Source organism: Micrasema longulum, unplaced genomic scaffold (genome assembly GCF_059751315.1).
Source record: "Micrasema longulum isolate JH-2025_06_02 unplaced genomic scaffold, ASM5975131v1 h1tg001343l, whole genome shotgun sequence".
Taxonomy (NCBI): domain Eukaryota; kingdom Metazoa; phylum Arthropoda; class Insecta; order Trichoptera; family Brachycentridae; genus Micrasema; species Micrasema longulum.
Window position 1 is genome coordinate 145983 of NW_028278529.1, and position 24341 is coordinate 170323.

At 32.5% G+C, this 24341-nt stretch overlaps 1 protein-coding gene across 5 annotated transcripts; it reads left to right on the forward strand.

Moving 5' to 3' along the window:
- The first annotated feature begins 1419 nt into the window (after positions 1 to 1419).
- On the forward strand, positions 1420 to 23225 carry LOC148275788 (uncharacterized). Of its 5 annotated transcripts, none has more exons than XM_088235207.1 (17): positions 1420 to 1631; positions 4329 to 4469; positions 5584 to 5835; positions 6605 to 6732; positions 7800 to 7971; positions 8700 to 8861; positions 9694 to 9819; positions 10583 to 10705; positions 12127 to 12246; positions 14458 to 14693; positions 15868 to 15954; positions 16100 to 16205; positions 16468 to 16588; positions 17236 to 17394; positions 18304 to 18454; positions 18585 to 18659; positions 22612 to 23225. In XM_088235207.1, exons 1-17 carry the CDS (start codon positions 1628 to 1630, stop codon positions 22654 to 22656), a joined length of 2208 nt encoding a protein of 735 aa, XP_088091333.1. In that variant the 5' UTR covers positions 1420 to 1627; the 3' UTR covers positions 22657 to 23225. The 5 variants fall into 5 exon arrangements, with proteins under 5 accessions (XP_088091333.1, XP_088091335.1, XP_088091334.1 ...); XM_088235208.1 differs by having other exon boundaries at positions 1443 to 1631; positions 6611 to 6732; XM_088235209.1 differs by lacking the exon at positions 10583 to 10705.
- Positions 23226 to 24341: the final 1116 nt, after the last annotated feature.

Consider the following 24341-nt stretch of genomic DNA (forward strand, 5'->3'; position numbering starts at 1 on the left):
TTGGTGAGGTAAGTCAAGTTTTGAAAAAAGTCAATAAACAATACCAGCAGTGTGATTTTGAACGTTCTCGCGGGTAAAGGGAAGAGTTGCTAGCACGTAATTAGTACGTAAGTTGCGTGTTAGCAACGTGTTTTCTACCACCGCAAGAACTTTTAGAAACTTTTAGAAAACTATCTAAGAACATTTTTCAAAGATGTCTATGGAATTTTGAGGTCTACATGTAAAAATATTATTTTATATAAATATTTAAAAAATATATTAATTTCTTGTCAAAGCAAATTTAAAATCAATATAATTATTACTTCAATCAGCAGCACATCTAGTGTTGTCGCAGTGCACAAATAAAACAAATAGTCAAATTTTTAAAAGATTTCTTCCAGTAATATCAAGTTTTATATGAATTAATTTGCTGATAAGGGAGAGCATTGATATCTTACTAATTTAACCCCCTTATGCAATAAAGGTATTAGTAGTACGACACAATTTGTAAAAAAAAAATCGATATGCGATATGTTAATGACCCTTTTTATAAATAATTAATCTTATTTATATTTTTACCGAGGTACCCGCATTTAAAACTATTACTATGTACTTAGTCTATTTTTAGACAAAATAAATTATTTGCTAATTTCTGAAATAAATTTTAAATGATTCGTATTTACGAATTCTCAATACTTACACTTTTAAAAAGTTATGTCCCAATTTACATATTAATATTGTTATATATTTAGTGTCAGCTATTTATATGACTTTTTATTCAATGTGAGACAAGGAGATATTTTGCACGATGAATTATTCTGTTTCCATTCATTCAGACAAGTTTGTTCACCAATTATAATTATACTTTTAAATATTATCATCATTTCCATAGGAAATGCGTGAAGACAACCCTGAATAGTAAAGCTAGGGTTTCCTAGGACAGCGGTGCCCGTATCTTAACGGCCGCAGTGAACGGTGATGCGGTGGACAGCCGTCGTAGTGGTGACTAGAGAGTGGTTTTTTTTTTAACGGTGTTATCAACACCATTTTTATAAGAAACCACTCTCTAGTCACCATTACGACGGCTGTCAACCGCATTAATGTTCACTACGGCCGTTAAAATACGGGCACCGCTGTCCTAGGAAACCCGAGCTTTAAAATACTAGTTTTACTTTAGTGAAAACAATTTTACATAGTTAGTTGTGTGATCGAAAAGTTTCATTTTTATGACTATTCTTGTTTCCAGTCAGTACTGTAAGTTTTTTGTTTGGTTATATTATTATTTATGAAGGCGCTTGTACTTGTATAATATTGTGATATGATCTTAGAGTATATACATTATAATCTAAGGATATGATCACCGTTTTGAATTTTGGGGGCATAATTTTTCAGGGTGACCAACATTGATGATATATCCGCTAAAATCTAAAAATATGTTTTCCACTGGTTCCGGTTCTAACTTCATTCGCGTCGCGAGATTCTGTTTGCTGTGAAGTTGTGAAGTTATTTCGGAAAATTGTGGTTTATGATGAGAAATTAGGCACAGGTCGGCCTGCAAGTTGGGGCTGTTGGTGGATGAACGATATAATTTGAAAATATATTGCTGTCATTTGCAAGGCGATTTGACATAATTTTATCCAGGTTCTAAATGTGTACGTGAGATTTGTCTGCCATTTCGTGATTAAAATGGCGTAATTAGTTCTATCATTGCATACTTAAAATGTTGTGGTTTGATTGCCCTGTTAGTTATTATTGTCGCGAAAGGTTCGAGTTTTCACCTGTTGAGTTTGACATATTGAAAATATCTTATAAATTCGATCGTGGTAAAATACATCGTACTCTGTCGCCTTTAAACGAACAGGAGTCAAATTGAATGTTGTTGACATAATCAGAGCATTAACTTGCTTGTATTAATTGTGTTTAGATAATAAGAGGACAAAAGATAACAATACACCTGTTAGAATTTTTGAGAAAAGTATTCTATCTGAATATTTTAAACAGGTGGATAGTCCATAACATAATCAAATTCTTATTAATATCACTTATGATTTGATAATTTTTCAAATCGTATCCATAGTTAACATTATATGGATTTTCCAAAATATACATTATACTATTATAAATGAACATTAAAAAATATAATTACAATAATAATGAAAGATTTACAAAAATGTCTATTGCATGATGATAGTCCCCTGTTTTCTAAATTGATAGCTTTCAAAATAAATTTAAAAGTGTTCCATAGGTGTAACCAAAATCAATGTCGGTTAAGACAGTTTTAACCAAAAATCCATCGATATGTTCAAAGGTTAAGTAAACTGAAAATCTGATTCTCAGTCTTTTAAAATAAATATCATCGAACTCTACATAAAGGCTAATGTAACTCAAATTTAAGTAAAGTTGTAAAAATCATCAGACTCAATAAATTCCTCTTCGTTAGATCTGTCGATCTGCTTTAGCAGAAAGCTTCTACTTTTAGGACTTGGGACATAGAGATACAACTCTCGAGTTGCTTGGATATGGTTAAGCTCTTTGTTTTGTTCGCTAGGCGGAACCTGTGTTGCATTCGATGCAGGTCATCCTCCGATTCTGTTACTAAGGCTGTATTATCCGCACGGCATATGATATTGATGACCCTATCACCCATCCTGTAGCCTAATCCTCAAGCTGCCACCTCTTCCATGATTTTGTCCATAGTTAAATTAAGCAGGAAGGGCCTCAGACTGTCCCCTTCCTTAGGGCATTAGTGCCACTATCTGCGGGGATTTCCTTACACATTTTACCGTCAACCTTTATCCTTGTTCTGCTATTGGAGTTAATATCCTGGATAGTTTTAATTGTTGCTGGCGATATTCTCCTCTCTGTTAATATTATTATAGCAGAATATTAGCAGCCTCCGTGGTGCAGTGGTTAAGACGCTTGATTCACACATGGAAGGTTCCGGGTTCGATTCCCGGGGAGAACACAAAAATCTCATGTGATTTTTCTCAAGCCTGGGTGTTCTGTGATGTCATTCACCACTGTAGTTGGGCTCCCTGGCCTGTTGTGTTGCAAAAAAATATGTATATAAAACTGATTTCTCAAAAATTTTGATTCAGTTTTTTTTTAATTACGATTTACTTTTATTTAGTCTACTTTTTGAGTACATTTTGAATAAATAAATTTTGCAATTTTGAGCAAACTAACAGTTTGGAAGTTAATAATCCTTTCTTATGAAAGATTTCATCTTTAATAATTTAGTTTTGATGTTAAGATAAAATCCCTAGTATTCCTTTTATTTGTATTTGGTCAATTTGAAAACACTCATAATTTATTTTCTAAAAAAATATTACGACAGTGCATGTCCAATTTAAGCAGAGGCGTTCCAAAAATTTACAATAGAATAGTTAGCTAGAATAAAAAAAAGCAAAAACATTATTAAATTCGGAAAATCAATGTAAATAGGGGTAAAATTATTTAAAAAATTTAACTAAAATAATGTTTCTTTAATTATCCATCAAAACGACCCAATTGAATGCCAAAATAATCATTGACACCATGTCCAGATTATTTGCCAGGACGTTCTTGGAATAGATGCCTGGGCTGGTATTCTTAAGCTTTCTCCATGCACACTATAGCGTTCATAATACCGCCCCGGAAAGCCATTATTATTTATTTTAAACTTTGGTACCAGATAAGCCATGGTTTTATTAAGCTATCTATCTAGTTCTGTGATGATTGATAAACAGTGTTTCCTTTTTTCTTATCACAGAACATTTTACATTTGATAAAATATATTTAGGAATATTAAAACAACTAAATATAACAACAAAAAAAAACTGTAAGCACTTTTATGTCCTGGAATGAAGAATACAGTTATGTGTGTGAAATAGAACCAGAACCCTTGATGAGTGTTTTTAACTTGATTGCTAGTCGAGTCCTGGGTTTAATTCCTGGTAGGAACAATATGAAATATTTGTTTGATAGGTGCCTTTTCGCTGCTATATTTCACCTGAAATGTAAAACTGATCATCTTGACTTCTTGTTTGTTACAAATGATTGCCTAAATGCAGTAATTACCAATGCAGTGTCCTATGGACTGCTGGATGCTAATGGGAATGAGGATGATGATTTATGGACCAAATTTTGACAGGATTTCTCAATGTAATAAAAATAACAATCGTAATTGAGGAAATGTAGAATTGAAATCTTAAGATTCCTACTTACATGAAAAAAAAATCACCTTCAGAGAAGCAATTATAGAATTGAAATCTTAAGATTCCTACTTACATGAAAAAAAAAATCACCTTCAGAAAAGCAATTATAGAATTGAAATCTTAAGATTTCTACTTACATTCAAAAAATTTCAGCTGCGGAAAAGCAATTGTCTCTGGAAAGTACAGGTGCACTAGAAGACAATACTGAAGACAATGCCATTATAATGACTTCATTGATAAAGGTTGAGGATTATCAGGATAGAAATGTGGAGATCAGACTTATAGAAGACAACGGTTAGATTCTTATTCAATTTATATTGATTATTATTTAATACCACACTTCTACGAGGAAGTTTAATACTTTCTAAAATTGGATTTTAAAGAGTTGTCTTACATAACGTCATTGCGCTGGCAACATCTGATTAGTAACATGGTAAAAATTGTTAAGGAGATGTTTCCCCACACAATCAATGCTTAATTGTGTGGGGAAACATCTCTTAAATATACTTATAAAAGTAAAATTCTAACGCCAATCATAAATTCGTGTAATGCCCACATAATGCAATGAATACACCTCTATAAATCTTTATAGCTAATTCCTGTAAGGATTTTCAAAACTATTAATGTTGGACCAAACCCAATGCCCTTTTAAATTTTTTTATACATTTTTTATAATACTATGTGAGAAAAAAACTATAAAATATTTCAAATAAATCAACCTTGCTTTTAACAACTAACTACTCAGCCAATTTTTAAAATTATAATAAATTATCAAAAAGTTAGTGCTTCAAATATGTTATTTTTTTAATGCAAAAAAACATTTAAAAGTCCTCCTTATTAGAACACCCTATTCTAATGCAGTCTGTACTGTGTTTAAAATTGAATTTACAATGTACACATCTCACGCTTCTATTTTTGTATATCTTGAGCTTATTTTTATTTTCTATTGAATATGTTTTGTAACTTGAATTATATATGTAGAACTTTTATTTTATTGGCTGGTTGGAAGAAATTGCCATTTAGCAATAAGCCTGCCAATGTACAATTTACATTATGTACAAAAAGTTAAATAAATAAATTAAACAAATAAATATGACAAATTCAGCCCTGTTTTATAAATTTAAGTATTCGGAATGATAATATTTAAAAAAAATATATAAATATTAAAAAAATAATATATAGTTATTAATAATAAATAATAATTTAAAAATACGATATCGAGCCACACTCGATACTCAAAGTTCACAACCATGTCAACAAAAGTCAAAATTTGTTATTAACCAAATCTTATCAGAGCTATTTTAGTTTCCTGAGTGTCGTGGACCTTAAATTCTTTAAATTACCGAAAACAAACTTTAATTTTCAAAACTGCTCTCTATAAATAAAATTAACACTGACAGTTTTCTAGCTTCAGATAAACAGTTATGCCTTGAGCACAATGAACCAGAAGTAGTTACTGAAATATTAGAAGAAAAGATCGAGGATGTGAATTCATTGAAAGAGGAATGTTTCCCAGAAGACCAAATTAATGTAGAAGTCAGACTTCTGGATGAAAATGATGAAGGCTCCGTTCTCATACTGTCTAATTTAGATCCGGAACAAATTCTACGTAAAGATGAAGACTCCACGCAATCTGTAGAAGGGATTGAAACTGAGGAAGGTAATTAGTTTAAAATAAATAATTGTGTTGATTTAGAGAAAATATTCTAATTTTTATGCCATTTTCAATCATTTTCAAATAATGCATGTCATTTACACTACTGAATAATTGTTTTGTCACAAAGATAGTTTCGATGACTGATTATACACAGTATAACTGGGAGGGAGGATCATCGGTGGTATGGCGATGATGGACCTTAATGCCTATCGATTTAACCTCCCCGTATATTCTGCGATATTCAGTCATTTATAAGTTATCTGCCACCGATGATCCACCCTCCCTGTTCAATGTATAACTGACTTTAAATCATAATAAATTAAAATAATGTTGATAATTGTCTTAAAATATAAATTATTTCATCTAAAAAATAATTACATGAGAATAATTTTAAAAAATATGTTTAGAATATTATGTCTCAAAATAGTTTTTGTTTTATTTTATTGTATAATATGGTCTCCGGTATAAATCCTGAGAAAGTAAATTGAGTGGAGATTAGAACGAGTTGTAGCGGAGTAGTTGGTTTTCACCTACCATATTTCAGGTCTCGGGTTCGGTTCAAGGCAGGGTCAATACCGAAACATTGATTTAAAAGCTGGTTTTATACCGTCACATTTCACTATCCCTGGACTGATAACTGAAGCGTAATACTGATCAACTTGCCCTTATACGAGATATGCTGCATTTGGTTACAAATACAAATCCCATGTAGAGTATTGTTTGTGGATTAGGGGGGTATGATATGATGTGACATGAATTTTATAAATTTTAGTTGCAGGTACACAAGATGAAGAACATACGGCAGAAGAGGTATACAGTTGTAATAGTTGTGGAATCAGCTTTACTTCTGTTGTCGACCACATACAGAATTTCCACAGTGACCAGGAAGTTGTTGTTGAGGTAAGTTATTCTAAAGTCCAAAAATGTAATAAAATAAATATAAAATACTGTTTTTAACCACTTTTTTTTTTTTTCTACCAACCGGTTTCAAAGCTATACAAGCTTTTTTTTATCAAGGTATAATTAACTAATAAATCTTATCCTATTTTATTTTTACAGTGATTACTAAATATTATCTAATAAATATACATCGAAACATATGGAGCTAATAATTTGTGGCTAAAAACAAAGTTGTTTTATATACCACAGAGTTAGTGCTTCAAATATAAATTTTATATCAAATAATATAACTAATTATTTTCTTTTACATAAATTTAATCTGCTGACTGGTTTCAGAACATGACTGTTCCGGTTGATTGAATTTATGTAGTGATTTTACACAAAGAAAATATTTAGTTACATTATTTGACATGGAAAATCACAAAGTTGGTGTTTCAAATATTAATTTTGCTTCAAAATTATAATCAAAATTTGAAATAAAAACATGAAATTTTCGCTTATTAAACCCATACTATACTTTCCTAGAGAATTTGTAATCAGCTGTAACTTATGCGTTACCACGTTATTGCTGGTTCGTCTCCCGGCGTCTTCCGCAGTCAGGCTTTCTGGCGTCAATGCTATGTTCACTTGTGAGAGTTCACTATTTATCTGATTTATTGAAATTAAGTTTACACATTATTTAGGGTCGCGCGCCGGGTGAGACAGACAGGGGAGAGCCTGCATGGCCCCTCTTCTACCAGTTTCACCCCAACCACTGTGCAACACACAAAACAAAACATTACAGCTGTCTTTTTTAGAACCGCAATACATCATAGCAATAGAAATCGGGGCTCTCAACTAAATTTTAACCTACTTTAGCACATCCAGAGCAATCAGCATTTGGAGAAAATATAAATTTAAATCATTGAAAACGATGAAAACATCATGCTATTTTTGCATGATGGTTTGTAGAGTAGTTGTGTAGGCAGAGATGATAGATAGGCACGACTTGTTACTATTGATATCCTTGAGATATAAAAACCTTTCGATATCTTAGCTTCTTAGCAAAAAATGTCTCTTTCTTATAGATGGCTCGAGATGATGACAGTATTATGGAAGACATGACATTACTGCAAGTTCTGGGAAGTGAAGATGGAGAAGAAACTGATGAGGCAGCAGAAGAAATTGTTCCAGATAGTAAAAGAGTTATATTAGAGAATGGAGAAATCGTTACAGCACGACAGGCGGTTGATTCTCAGGGTAATTTCCACAAATGTAAATGTGTCTATTTATAAATTACATATGTATATATTATTCTAATACTTTTGACCATCAAAGAAACAATAATTTGGTACGCGTAATGTTTGTTCGGTCTAGTCTTGTTATGAATTGTTATTATTTTTACAATAAGGACTTCAATAAGTCTTTGCTGTTTCCCGACAGATGGTGTTATCTTGGCCTTATTACATCCAGCAATACTACAGCCAACTTCATCGTGAAGCCCTCCACTATATATTTATCTGCCGAAGTGTAAACAGCATATTTTTTCATAGCGTTAAGCATGTTGAATTTTGTGGCAAAAAATAATATTTGTGGGGAATTTTATTTCATTACTTTTTCAAAAAACTGTAGCTGAAGTATATAGAATTCTTGTGGAGCCTTACGACGACCATCCTCCGTCGGAAACAGCATGCAGAGATAGTTTCGACGCTTTAAAAATATTTATTCATACAAATATACATATTACAAAAAAAATAATCTTATTCCTAACTCTAAGAGGCCAAAAACTCTGTGTGAATTATCAATAATTACCTTAGTTAAGAGATTGCCACGCGTACCCCTGCGGGCATGTGTACCACTAATTGGGAAACATTGTGTTAGACGGCACTAAAAACTCATTTTTGTATATTTTATTATCTTACTGTGTGTGTTTTTTATAAACATATATTATACACAAACTAGATCTTATTAGAATAATGTTCTGACAGGAGAGCGATTTCGAAGTCCACAACTCCTGAACACTTTGCACGAAGAGCAGTGCGTGGACAGAGACGGACGACTCTACACACGGAAGGTGGTCCAGATAGAGAGATTTTGGCACCAGCCTGAGGAAGAAAAGCAAGAGACTGTATGGGTAGATGAAACAAAAGGTATTTACTCTTAGTAATTTTTATCATCATCATCATTTCGCTATCTGCACTCAGTGGTGCATAAGGCACTACAATAGTACTCCAAAGCGGGGTGTCTCGATAATTTGATACGATATTGGTATCGTTAAGATAGTCCGTTTTTGCACTTTGGGTGGCAGTCCAGAGACAGTGGAATTTAAGTGAAAAACTGCATCTTAAAATAATATATTTAATGTCGACCTTGCCAAGAATCCAGGAATCAAACCTGAAAAAAAAAAAATTCTTACCCGTGATAAAAATTAGCACATGTAATTGTAAGGTGAAGTTTTTCAAAAATTAATAAAAATTAACTACTTGAAACGTCGCAGGTTCATGTGAACACATGTTTGCAATAGCCAATAAATAATAACGTTGTTATGTTGTTGTGGGATCTGATAACATATTTCCGGTTTCCAGGGTAGACATGTTTTTCGACATTTAGCATGTTTTCATGTTTAGCGGGTACAAATAATTTGTACAGGGCTTTACTTTTAAATGTTAAAAGAATTCACCGGCTGGTGTAGTTTCAAAATTACGGTTTCAAAAAAAAAACATAGTTATGATAATGTGATACATATAAAATAACTTTTTTTTTACTTAGTTTGATAGTCTATTAAAAATATAAAAAAACCACCAAACTTCCTAATTAAACTCCTCGGTTAAGTAAGAGTCCGCTTATGTATCAAGAACTTTTGCCTAAACAGGCATCTATTGGGATTTTCAAGTTGTTTCAAGAGTGTTAATACCGTTGTGTACCATTTGAGAGGTATTGACCATTTAGCATTATACATATATAAGCATGTTTTAATTTCAGATGAAGAGGAAGAAGAAAATAAAGAAACTAAGGGAACAGTTTCGAGAATTTACTACTGCTCACGGTGCTACACACATTACGCAAATCTTAATAAATACGAAAATCATACTTGCAAGCCCGCACAAGGTAAGATGTTATATTTTGGACATAGTTATGCAGAAATGAACTCTACATAATTCAAATATTACAAAATGCACCAAAATATGCTAGTGAACCGGGTTGTGGCTCTGTGATAGTGTCGTGGTTTTCTCGGATCCAAGGTCAGAGGTTCGAATCTCGCTCTACCCCAACAATCCCATTTCTGAGTATTACAAAAATGGTCCCAAAATTAAAGTATGTTGGTAAATCATATCATTGCAATTTTTTAAAAATGATAATGCAGGTTCTTTAACCTTTTCCATTCTCGCCTGAAAAATGAATGTTTGTTTTCTTTTAAAATCTCGATTATTTTGTATTAAAAAGAAAACATTAATATCCATTGTAGTACGGAAGTATACCGAGTTATCAGCATCTCAGGCATAGAATTGTTTGTTATCCGACATGTTCATTTTATATTTTTTTCATTAAGAAATCGAATGTTTTAAATCCTATTAGATGTTTCAGAAAGGAATCGTCTCTTCTTTTCTGATTATTTTTAAAGCAATTAAATTTTTCGTCTTTAAAATTAATTTTTCACTTACGGAATATGTATATCCAGACCAAAAGTATTGTATTTTGTTTTTGTGGGACGATTCCTTTCTGCAAAACTATGTGTTTGTTTTTTTCATATACATATTAACATTCTTCAAAGTAATTTGCAATCAGCGAATTTCCTCTGTGGATGTTGGTTGCGATAATATATATATAAAATAACAAGTTGATTCTTATACGATTGTTTTGAAATACGAAGGAGAAGAAGATATTAAAGACAGCCAAGGCAAAGTCTCAAGAGTTTACCACTGTTCTCGGTGTTTTGCCCAATATGAAAATCTGAACAAGTTTGAAAATCATGCTTGTATTCCCGCTCCCAAAGGTAGGATATTTTTATGTTTTTTTTTCACTGCAATAAAAAAAATTATATATGGACATTACAAATGGAAAATCGCATATCTTATATATGACAAATTTTATTTAGTGAAAAGTTCTAATAATTTTGAGTCAATTATATTGCACAGACACCTCCGGATATAATGTTTGTTTTAGAAAAAAAGACATAATTTTTTTGTTGAAATTGTGATTTATTATTAAAGGCAATACAATGTTACTTAAATTTTTGTACTAATTCTCCAATGCCGTTATCATTAGTGTGGAATATTGAGATTCAAATGCATTAAACTTGTATTTCCAAATTGTTGATTTAACTGTTTCCCTTTAAATTTTATTAATATTTATATATTTTTTATATATTACTTTTCTTTTCACACTCACGAGTATCGGTAAATAATTATATACGGGAGAGGTAAACTACAGTTTATCCAAAAACCTTACTTTTAGGGGTGCTATTCTGAATCACTCTCGCGGCAGTTTTTTTAGAGAAAACAGTTTTTTTTACATACAAAATACACGAGATAATACGGCCGCGAGAGCGTTTGGAATACCGGCCCAGGAGAGACAAATTAGTGATTTTTCATGCTTTGAACACCTTGTATTTTTCAATGATAGGCTTCAAGTAAGTTTGTTTTGTGAAATATTTATAAAAAATACATATTTTAAAAATCTTTGGAAGTACTGTATGTTTTCTTATTGCCCTTAAACCTCTAATTTGATATGGAGTTACAATATAAAAAAATAGGAGTTAATGCTATTTACCATGTAATAGAGGATGAAAAATTTGATGTCTACATAGTAATAATTCATAATAAAATTTCAATCTATTTGGAGTTACCATAGTATACCTCTTACATACATAATTGTAGGTTTGACTGTTAGTATTAATTAATTTTTTAAATGTCATTCTACTTTTACTTATTTATAAGTATATTTAATAATGTGTTTTCTTTTTATATGTAAAAAAAGTGCCATTTATTTGAATAGTATTTCGAAGGTCCTCTGTTCAAATAGATATTTAGAAAATTATTTTTTTTCTTTAATAAAATATTAACAAAATACTATTTTCAGGCATTTTTATATTTAAAAAAATAAAAAAAATACCTAACGATTCCCTAGAAAAAGGTCTATTTTTTTCATCCAAAATTTTAACTATCTAACATAGTTTTTATTACTATGATTGCAGTTTTTTACAGTGTATTTTTTGCAGCTATGTTTCATCTACATATTATGATCTGAAATATTTGGAACTCAAACCAAATTACGTTATTTGCTAGTGAGCAAATTGTGAACACTTTTAAATCTATAATTATAATAGATCACCAAATACCCCTTCCATCAGATTAAATTTCCCTTATTAATACTGTCATATTACAACCTAATTGCAATTATGTGTATTTTTTTCAGGAAAATACAAATGCGAGCATTGTAATGTTAGCTATAATAACTCAAAATCATTATGCGCTCACATGAAAGTACACAAAACCTTAAAAAAGAATGATAAGTGGGCCACAGTCAAAGCAACAGGTAAAATACATATGAAATACTGTTTACTTTTTTCAATAGAGTTTGTTTAGCCCAGTTTGGGAACTACTTACCTTAAAAAATATATCCGCAACTTTTGAAAATTCTCTATACTAAAAGATAACAAAAACTTCCATGGTAATATTGGTGAGTTAAAATATGTTTCCTGCCAGGGTACAGGGTTTCCTAGTCAGGCAGGTAATTAAAACAATCATACTAAAAATATAATTATTCCTGAGTTCCCAGAATTGATTCCCGGCAAGGTTGACATCAAATATTTATTCAAAAGATGTTTTTTTAACTATAATATTTCATAATCCTTGACGCCCGAAGCGTAAAACCAATCATCTTGACTTCATATATGTTAAAAATGATTGCTTGTATGCTGTTATTGAAGTACCATGCACCATAAGGTTAAATGATTTATTAAATCATCTTAATTATTGTGGAATAATACATGATTAATTGAATAAATGAAAATGAGACACTGAGTTTTGGAAGTCACAGATTCTTCCATTTATTGGTGTAACAATAAACTGAAGACACTCATAACAAAGCCGCCAGTTTGACGACGTTGATGCTGGTCACGACTAATCCCGGTCACTGGTGAAAAACCTAAATTAAAATTAGTAGGAACTAAAAAAATGTTTTTTATTTATAATAATAATAAAATAAATTATCCATGCGGAATACAGTTTTGTGTGTGTGAAATAGAACCAGAATCTGCATTTATGTTTTTGACCCGACAGCCATCTAGAGTAGCCACTCTCGGGTGAAAATCCTGCAAAAGGAAATTGAGTGGAGATATCGCCACCCCTAGTATTAGTTGACCAATTCTTACAAATTTTACTTTTGTATGTTAAACTGTAGTTAAGTATTGCTTTATTACATATCCAGTAAAAAAAATTACAACTAAATAAAAAAGTATTGAAAGAATTTTTGTTCCAAATCCACAAAAAGAATCCAATATTATATTCCATTGGTTTCTGTTGGTCCGTGTCACAAACCAATTCTAGGGTGATGATATGTCTGTCTCGTGTAGTGGTTGGTGCGTTTACCCCATTCTTAAGTTCCCAGGTTTGATTTCTGCAATGTAGAAATGAAACAATTGTTTGAAGGGTGTTAAATTGAGGATGGGGTGGGTGTAGTGATCATAACATCATGTTTTACTTGTTAAATTGATTAATAGTAGCGGTTTCTAAGTACAAGTTATAAGTGCAGTGCACTGCCAAGTAAAAAAAAACTCTAAATAAATTAATAAATTATATCATTAATATAATCTTCATATTCTGGAAAGCAGTAGAAAATTCCCAAACAAGTAAGGATAGTGGATGTAATAGGAAACGATGGGAAAATGGTGACGAATGATAGTGGAATTAAAACGAGATGGAAGGAATATTTTGAGGAGGTGTACGAAACGCACACAGGAAATATAGCCAGTGTACCACCTTCTCAAGTAAACAACTAAGGTGTATAGTGGGTTTTGCATGTTGGTTTAATTGGTGTTCTGACGAAGAGACGGGTACATCTCAAAACCGGTAGACATAGAAAAGTCGGTAAGTGGTTGTATATAAAAAATATTTAGTAAAATTTAAAATAAATTATAGTAAATATATGTAATACAAAGAAACAGGGATCCATTGCAACATTAAACTCATAAAAACTTATATTCAATACTAGGGCCAAAAGATCTAGTGAGATTTTTTTATCTTGTCTATGCATGCGCAATCGTCACTGTGCATATTCTGTTTTGCACGAGCTTTTATCCTGAGTTTCTATGAAAAATACCAGATCTGGTAAAACCGTGGCTTTAGCGGTATAGACTATGCTTCATGCTGGCGAATCGTGCGTTAGAGTATGAAGATGATATACATACTTGGTGCAGTGCACAGCGCAAGCACAGATATGAAGTTCGTTTGTAACGTAGCTTTGAACATGTGTACTGATGAACTTTAGTAAGAATTTCGGTGATTAAGTTACGTATAATGTGCATACAAAACAGTATGCAAACAAAAACAATGGCAAATTGATTTTTCTAATCTGCTTCCAATGCCCGGGCTGTAATTACACATATTTTTATCTCTCGTTATCCATGTCAGACTTATCACATTAATAAGCTTAATATACAAGTTGACAAAATGTAAAGATATGCACTGCCAGTGTTTTTGGTCAGGAGCCGCCTGTGATGATAATATTGTATTGTTTACCAAATAGCTGCGCTGGGCCCGTACAGGTGCGGAGTGTGTGACACCATCTTCCCTTCCAACAAGTCCCTACTTCTGCACGGGCGCATGCACGAGCCCGTGAAGCAGCGGCCCGTGGAGGGTCCCGTCGAGTATCCGCCCTCCACAGGCCCCACGCCCCCCGGTGAGCGCTTCCACTGCGCCCTTTGTGATAAGTGGATCCACATCGGTTACCGCACCATTCACCAAACTGTTCACACTGGACAGGTAAATGAGACACTTCAAATTGATGCATATTTTTTAGGGGCGTGCACTCCATATTGCGCATTCATGAATTGTTAGAACATTATTATAATATCGATAAGAAAAAATCATGTTGATAGACCATCCAAAGCTTATTTAATTATTTGTTTCATCCGTGTTCTCACTCACAGCTCGTATACACCGCTCAAGTAAATAAAAGAACTAAATGAAACTAAAACGAAACTAAAATTAAAACTAAAGACACAAATGACACAAATATATAGAAGATACAAAAATACAAATGGTACAAAAAATATGAAGATGTAAATGATAGGAAGATGCAAAAGATGCGGAAATATGATGACCTAAATGAGCCGAATGAGCTAAAGATACATTCGTTCAATTGAACTATTTAAATGATTCGGTCACATTGGTGATGCAGATAAAGTGATCTGTATCCTCTCAGTGACTGGGTCTTATCCACCTCTAATGCCCACTGGCTACATTTGTTCACCTCTTGGTCTAGTAGTTAGCACGTTTGCCAGCTACCTAAGAGGTCATCGATTTTAAAAGTTATTACACTAGAGTATTTCATTGTATTTGGACTGGCACCTGGGCCCCTATAAAAATGGAAATTTAACAGAGTTATCTTCATTAGTCAATTAAAATGAAACATACATAAATGCTATAAAATTGAATATTTACACATGTAAAATATATTTTTAGACATGTTCAATTTCAGGTTTCCAGTGATGATATACAAATATGTGAACATATTTTAGTACTGAAAATTAGATTTTACTTTATCCATAATTGTCTACGATTGAGTTGTGCTCACATAGAAGGGCTTATACCAAACAAACTAAAGTAATGTGTTATTTAAACGTAAAATGGTATACCTATATAGCAACGAGGTACCATTAACAGTCGTTGCTTTTGTGAATTAAGCATTTTTTAAATTAAAATAAACGAAAAAATTGACTTAATGGAGCTTTGTCTAAAAGTTTCTGTTAAATTACTTTTTTTAAAAAATGTATACTCTTCTACGTGGGCACAATTCAATTGAAGATAACTCTGTTAACTTCCCATTATAATCGGGACCCTGAATTGATGATCATCTTATGCCTGTCACAATACCTGTAAGCATTGACTATTACATATTCATATTATGTGTAAAATATTTATACTGTAATTTCAGGTGGAATTCAACTGTGATATTTGTAACAGAAAATTCTTTACCAAGGAGAACTTGGAAATGCACATGAATGTTCACTCTGTAGACAAGGTATGTACAAATATTATAAGATTATTTTCCAAGTTATGATTGTTTCTTTTTTCATAATTCTAGATATATTGTAATAAAGAAATGTTTATTCATCATTGCTTTGAACTTTGACTCTCGATCAAAATTAATTTATGTATTTTTTTAGGTACAAAATGTTAAGAGTACTAAGCAATTACCATATGAATGCAACTACTGTAATAGGCAGTTTGCAAGGCCACACGAAAAAGTAAAACATGAAAGAATTCATACAGGTATTTGGTGTAAAATTTAATTTATATCCATTAGTTTGTTTGAAATTATTAGGAAACAGTAAAAATTGGAATCAAAACTGATGTTGGCAACACTAAATTTAGGACTTGTTTCGTGTTTGACAGGAAGTTGTGAGACAAGAAAACCATAAGAACGCCGGCCTCATTTCTTTTCTTTTTAATTATGGACTACTTGGAACACTGATATTATGTTTTTGGATGTCCTCTATTGTATTCATTTACTAATAATTAAATATATTTTCAGGGGAGAAGCCTCATAGCTGTGATATTTGCGGAAAATCTTTTCGAGTTTCATATTGTCTCACTTTGCATATGCGCACACATACAGGGGCACGTCCATATAACTGCGGCATTTGTGGTAAAAGGTACTTATTCATAAAATTATTATTATTGCTGTCGCGTAAAGGGCGTAACGTTCATTAATAAAAATATATTTACGTATCCCAAAATAAATTGTAATAAATGGAAGTTAAGCCCCCTTTCCATAACATCCCCTAGGTACAGTGGTAATATTGCAGTTTTTTAAAAAATATTTAACGATTTGACTACCCATTCTTTTAGAGCTTGATCACTATTTTTTAAAACACTTTTAACACGTTGAAATTAGCTCAATTTTTTATTTTTGTATTATTACATTTCATTGTTGTGTTCATTTATTTGAACTAAGATTCTCACTATATATTCTAATTCAATTCAAACTGTGATTTGTATTTTGTATTTAATAAAATAAACTAAAAGTTGATGAAATTTAATGCGACTATATTATGATATTGTGGGTTATTACTAGAACTTGGTAACTTCAAAATCTGATTTCTGAGTTAACCATTAAAAACATAACTTTGCATCCTCCTCCATGAAGATTACAAATAGACAAGTTGTGATGGATTAAAATATATTATGTTGTAGTATATTATATGTAAAGCATTACCCAAAACAAAATATAAATAAATATTATGAATTAAAAAATAAATAAATTGCCTTCAATTTGTTTCTCTAAAATGTTATTTTTCAGATTTAAAGCACACAGTGTGTACAATCATCATGTACTCACCCATTCAAATGTTAGAGCCTACAAATGCACATTCTGCCCGAAAGCCTTTAAAACTTCAGTTCAGCTTGCGGGACACAAAAACTCTCACACCAAACCGTTTCCTTGCACCGAATGTAATCGGTAAGCGTTTAATTGACAAGTTAACATGAATTGGATATGTAAATATCACAAAAAAACCTAGCTTAATATATTTATTTATGTTATATTATGTTATAATTGCTATTGATACAATATTAAAAATCATATCATATAAAAATCAATCAGATGATATGCTCCAATTTTGTTATTAAATTAAAAATGTCTGCATTGTGGTCAAATGGTTAGCGCGTTTTCCTACCATGCGAGAGGTCTCGGGTTTGATTCCCAAAATGAAATATTTATTTAAAAAATTGTTTTTACACTGAAATATTTCTTAGTCCCTGGACTGGCTCCTGAAGAGTAAGACTGATCATTTTGCCTTCATATTATTATTATTATTTTAGATAACTTATGTACCGTCATTTTTGTAATACTTTAAGGTCGCATTACAATTTGATTCTATTAACATTGATTTCAATTTGACTTAAAATTTAAGCGAAACATTTTAATAAAACAATTTATTTTGTGATCACAACATGCTACGGATTTATATAAATAATTTAGAGGACAGATGGGTTTTAAGTTTTTTTTCTGAAACATCACTTTATTCTCATAGTTTTGAACTTCTGCTAGGAGAGCATTCCATGCTATAGGGCCTGTAACCGTACATGTGCGTTCAGCGAATTTAATGCGACGGTTGCGTACTTATCCTATCGCTGTAGATAAAGTTGATCATAAATGATCAAGATACACTGCTGTTGGTGTACCAATGCAGTCCTCTATGCACCATTAACTCCAAATAATAAATGAAATAAAATAATGAAAAGTGACGTTAAATCAGTAGTTCATCTTTTAAAAATATATATAGTACAAGTATTATTCTATTCAACATTTGTTTGCAGGTATTATCCCATTGAATGTTTGTAGTTATTGTTAATTATGATATTTCAGGCCCTTTGCATCGCTGTATGCTGTTCGTGTACACATGGAGACTCACAAAAGACAGAACAACCTGAAATACAACTGCGAGTTTTGTGGAGCCAGTTACGCCAGATCATTCGCTCTCAGAGATCACCTTAAAGCGCAGCATGGCAGTGTTATGGTAAGTATAAAGTTCATATTATTATCATATAATACTCAATAAATATGTTTTTTTCTTTTCAGCAAATTTAAAATTATTTATTTATTTTATATATTTCAAAACTCTTAAATAACACAAATACATTTTCCAGGATGATACTTTTATCTTGCCTGAAGATAAAGCAGCTACACTCTCCATTTTAGAAAAAAATGATGATGATATTCTGGTAATTACATTTTAATTTTACATATTTTTTTATTATTAAATGTAAATCAAATGTTTGTGTTTGCTATTTATCATATTAATGGGCAATATATGTGTTTTTTAATTTAAAAAAAAATATGTTTCTAATCTTATATAATATTTGTGGTGCACAATAAGTTTTTCTGGGTTATTATGCCGTGTGTCGTTCGTACTCTCTACCGACGTTTCGGATCGCGTTACAGCGTCCATCATCAGGGTTGATGTTATTTGTGTATAAATATGTGTTACGTTAGGTACTTAGAATTTTTACCGTGTCGTAGTCGTTTTTGTGTGATGTTATGTATTTGGGACTTGTACCGTGTCGTAGTCGTTTTAGATTAATGTGTACCATTATGTACTTAGGATCTATACCGTATCACAAATCTGTGTTACATTGCAATCTTTATGCGATTTCTTTATGACTGGGTACCAGGATGTTTTTAATCGCATCCCATCATCTCTGTTTATGTTGTCGGGATGTTTGTAAATCTCAATTGCTTCTTTTACTAGTCGTGTTTGGTGGTTCTTTGGCCTCCCTAAGATTATCGGCTCAAAGGAAAACTTATGCCCCGTTTCTATGTGGTGCTCGGCCAAGGCCGATTTTTCGGGGTAGCCGAGCCTGCATGCACTCATGTGCTCCTTTACTCTCTTTGTTATATTTCTGGCAGTCTGCCCGATGTAAACCTTAGGGCAGTTTTTACAATCCAGTTTGTAGATGCCGTCGGTTTCGAGAGGATCCCGGTCCTTTGCTGATTTAAGAAAATCTCTTATTTTTGCCGACGTGCCGAAAACAGTTTTAATCTGGTGTTTTTTAAGGATTTTGGAAATTCTATCCGTAATATTCTTTACATATGGTAAACAAGCTATCCCTTTATAGTCATCGTTATTGCTGTCATACGTCTTGTTTGTGTTTGATATAGAAGCTATTCTAGCCAAAATCTCTTTCTTTTTTGTATCCGTTTCCTTCCAGCGCGTTTGTTAATATGTTCAATTCAGTTTCTAAACTTGTTTCTTCACAAATACGAGTCGCCCTTCTGGCAAGTGTATTTATGAGACCCAGTTTTTGGGACGGATGATGGTGAGAGGTAGCATGAAGATACCGATTAGTATGAGTTGGCTTTCTATACACTTTATGGCCCAGGCTCCCGTCTTGTTTTCTCATAATTTCGACATCAAGGAATGGAAGGACCCGTTTTTGTTCTTTTTCCATTGTAAACTGTATAGAAGGATGCAGGCTATTCAGGTGTTCTAGGAACACTTTGAGTTTATCTGCTCCATGATCCCATATCGCAAAAACATCATCAACGTAACGCCGCCAGACTTTGGGGACGAAGGGAGCAGTATCCAAAGCGGTAATTTCAAAGCTCTCCATGAAAAAATTCGCTATTACGGGTGAAAGTGGATTACCCATAGCTACTCCTTCTATCTGTTTATAAATTTCCTTTTCAAAAGAGAAATATCCATTTGTCAAACAGTATTCAAATAAGGCACACATGTCCTTATCAAAAATCTCTCTTAAAAGGGCCATTGAGTCAGTTATTGGGACATTAGTAAACAATGATACTACATCGAAACTGACAAGGATGTCTCCTTCTGAGACATTTAATTCTTTTATTATGCTTACAAAGTGCGGTGAGTCCTTTATAAAGGACGACGTCTTTCCTGTGTGCACTTGTAAAAGGCCCGCTAGATATTGTGAAAGCTTATATGTCGGCGCGCCTATCGCGCTTACTATTGGCCTCAGCGGAGTGCCTTCTTTATGCACTTTAGGTAATCCGTAGAGCGCCGGAGTTTTGGAGGCTTGCATAAACAATTTCCAATGGTCCTCCTTAGGAATGCTTGATTGTTTTACCAATTCTCTCATTTTTCTGTCAATTTTATCTGTTGGATTCTTCTTTAATTTTTCGTAGGTGTCACTTTTCAATAAATCGTGTATTTTATTCGAGTATGCTTGTTGGTCCAATATTACCGTTGCGTTTCCTTTGTCCGCCGGTAGTATGAGAATATCCTTATTCTCTCGTAATTCTCTTAGAGCTGCTCGTTCTGATTTTGTAATATTCGATGGCGGTAATTTCGCTTTTCTTAATATCTGGCACGTGTCTTGTCGGATTTCTTCCGCTATTGCTGTAGGGGTCTTTTTAAGTGCCGTTTCCACTCCACATATAATGTCGTCTACTGGGACGGTTTTTGGCGTTATGGCGAAATTAAGTCCTTTGCTGAGTACCGATATTGCGTCTTTGTTAAGAATTAGACTAGATAAATTCAACACTACTTTATCGGAGTCTAGTTTAGTTACATTTTTAATTTTCTTTTTTTCCATTTCTTGGAATTTCTTTTTTTGTGCGTTTTCAGTTGACAACTTGCTTCTCGCTGACTGGCAGTATGTTATTTCATCAATCTTCTTAAAATGTTCGTATGAAAGTGTAGCTCCAAGTCGCAGATGTAATTCATACAGGCTTTTCGACATTTTGTCTAATTCAAAGCGGGTGTTGTTTATTCTCTCTCTAAGGAGAGCCGCTTCGGCCCGTGCAAATACTCTCTCGGCCTTAGAAGAGTGAATATGTCTGCGTATTTTGATATGTGTAGGTGTAACAGACTGTCCTCTGCATCTTTGCAAGAACGCTAAACTAGTTAGCAAACGTGCTCTCTTCTTCCGCAGATTCTCCAGTTGTCGTGTAGCGATATAAATCTCCTCCCCATAGAGGTTCGTGATTAAACTTCTTAGATTTTCACGGCCGTTAAGATGCACAATAAGTTTTTCTGGGTTATTATGCCGTGTGTCGTTCGTACTCTCTACCGACGTTTCGGATCGCGTTACAGCGTCCATCATCAGGGTTGATGTTATTTGTGTATAAATATGTGTTACGTTAGGTACTTAGAATTTTTACCGTGTCGTAGTCGTTTTTGTGTGATGTTATGTATTTGGGACTTGTACCGTGTCGTAGTCGTTTTAGATTAATGTGTACCATTATGTAGAAACGGGGCATAAGTTTTCCTTTGAGCCGATAATCTTAGGGAGGCCAAAGAACCACCAAACACGACTAGTAAAAGAAGCAATTGAGATTTACAAACATCCCGACAACATAAACAGAGATGATGGGATGCGATTAAAAACATCCTGGTACCCAGTCATAAAGAAATCGCATAAAGATTGCAATGTAACACAGATTTGTGATACGGTATAGATCCTAAGTACATAATGGTACACATTAATCTAAAACGACTACGACACGGTACAAGTCCCAAATACATAACATCACACAAAAACGACTACGACACGGTAAAAATTCTAAGTACCTAACGTAACACATATTTATACACAAATAACATCAACCCTGATGATGGACGCTGTAACGCGATCCGAAACGTCGGTAGAGAGTACGAACGACACACGGCATAATAACCCAGAAAAACTTATTGTGCATCTTAACGGCCGTGAAAATCTAAGAAGTTTAATCAATATTTGTGGTGATATACGTCTGTTAATTAATTATTCGTCCCAATTTAACATGGGACTTTGGTCCCACAGAGTTGGGACTTATGTCTCAAAAAATGTAAAACATGCAGTAAGGAAATAAACAAACTAAATCCCATTTTATTTCATCAGTAAAAAATTTAATGTGAATAATCATATTTTACAAAGTTTTCATATATATTGATGTATTTATAAATTGGTTTTAAAAAAAAATACATGTAGTTAGATGCATACATCATTGTACTTGTAAATATGTAATACATAAACAAAACTATTTAAACACATTTTTGTGAATGTGTAGTGGATATAAACAAAGTATTTTGTGACTTATAATATATTTTTTACAAAAATTGGGCATCAGCTTTTGCAGGCATCGTGAATGTGGTCTCCGATAGTAATCCTGTTTAACAAATTTATATATTTTTTACCGTTGTTATTAATTTTTGGCTATTTTTTTCAGATGGAAAAAGTGGAATCCAATGAAAGCGAGCTAGAAATTCTGTAAAAAGTGGCTGAAGCAAGTTATTACAGTATCTAAATATTTAAATATGAGTATTTTATAATCATCTAAATACCAAGTAAGACTGATGAACCGATGAATTGGATGGTAAATACTAAGTAACCGCCTTCAATGAGAACCGGGTATGGTCCCGTGGTAGAGTCACAGACTCACGGATCAGAGGTCTGAGGTTTGCACCCTGCTCTATCACAACTTAATTTCAATTTTCTAGCACAGTTTAGCTAGTCGAAAATGACTTCCAAGTTGAAATATTTGAGTATGAGTGTAAATATTTTGAAAACATTACTTTGATTCGTCATTTTTTAATCATAGGAAAATTATTCATTTGGCTAAATAAAAGTATTTATTAAAGACTATTATTGCTACAGAGATTCTATCACAAAATTTTAAAGTAAAATATATATTTTTTTTAATAATACTTAGATATGTATTCGTTTTTCAATCTCTATATTTAGTACTGTGTATTTTAATTTATAAATCTTTGTATCCTTTATAGGCAAATGTCACTAGCTGAAAAATGTAATTGTAATTTTATCTGCCTGCTTTAAACAAAACTTACTATAAACTGGGATGGTCGGATTTCTTTCATGACACCCACTGGCACAGCGGGGGCTTAAATTGTGTAACTTGGTTAAGCTCAGACTATATCCCCTGTCTGCATAATATATGTGTAAAAAAAAAATAATCAATCGAGGCTACAGTTTCCGGCTGGAAAAAAGCGAGATTCAATCTAAATCCACAGAATAATTTCCTGAGCAATAGGGTTGTTCATGGTTGGAATAAGCTGCTACAAGAGCTGATCTCAATATGTTAAAAAATGGACTAGATTTGTTTGGAAAAGTTAAAGTGCGCCAACAATTAACTTCGGTTAAAATAGATTTAAGCATATTAGCTTTAATCTGCTCGCTTAAAATAAATAAAATAATAGTAATAATTATAGTGGATGAAATTATTCAGTAGAATCTTAGCTCTTTTATTTCACAAAACCAACGATGAAAGCAATCCCTTCACGCATTTGGAAACCGTTTTAAAGATGAAGGGTCATCTTATGGTTTCGCTTATACACAAAAAACAATCAGTTTTCATAAACCACGATTTCAATTGAATTTAAATACTGCTTTCACTTCCTCACGACCAAATTGCATTACACAGAAAGTAGCGCTAACAGTTTAATTCCTTGTCAAATCTAGTTACAAAAAAGCTTCAAATAAAAAAAATTAAAAAAATTTCATGAGCGTTTTTTAATAATATCAAATTTCATTAGTATTTTGCGCATTTGCACAGTACTGATTTATAATATACGAGAAACTGCATCCAAATTCAGTGCCTTAAGCTTTGTTGATTTGGAATTAGTAAAATTAAAACAATATACTTTTGTTTAATAAGCCAATAGGCCTTTGATTTTTTTCTATGTAACACATTCTGGAAAAAAATGACAGTTCAGACAACTGAATCAAAACCCTTTATTCTTCATACAGTTAATTTGTTTATTTCCTATACCCATTATCTCCAAATCGTCACTTACATGTTTCAACATAAAAGTTAAATTATATTTTTGTATCCTAGATTTTGAGATGTTTCATAAAAATCATGCTATGGCGCGTATTTTGAACAGAAATAATAAAAAAAAAACACGTTCTTTGAGATATGCAGTGTTGTAATGTAAGGGA

What these genes read in the sequence shown, in the direction of transcription:
- LOC148275788 (XM_088235207.1), top strand. An exon ending in AGGGATTGAAACTGAGGAAG is followed by an intron (nt 5,836 to 6,604) that starts GTAATTAGTTTA and finishes TATAAATTTTAG; the next exon opens with TTGCAGGTACACAAGATGAA. An exon ending in ACAGGCGGTTGATTCTCAGG is followed by an intron (nt 7,972 to 8,699) that starts GTAATTTCCACA and finishes ATGTTCTGACAG; the next exon opens with GAGAGCGATTTCGAAGTCCA.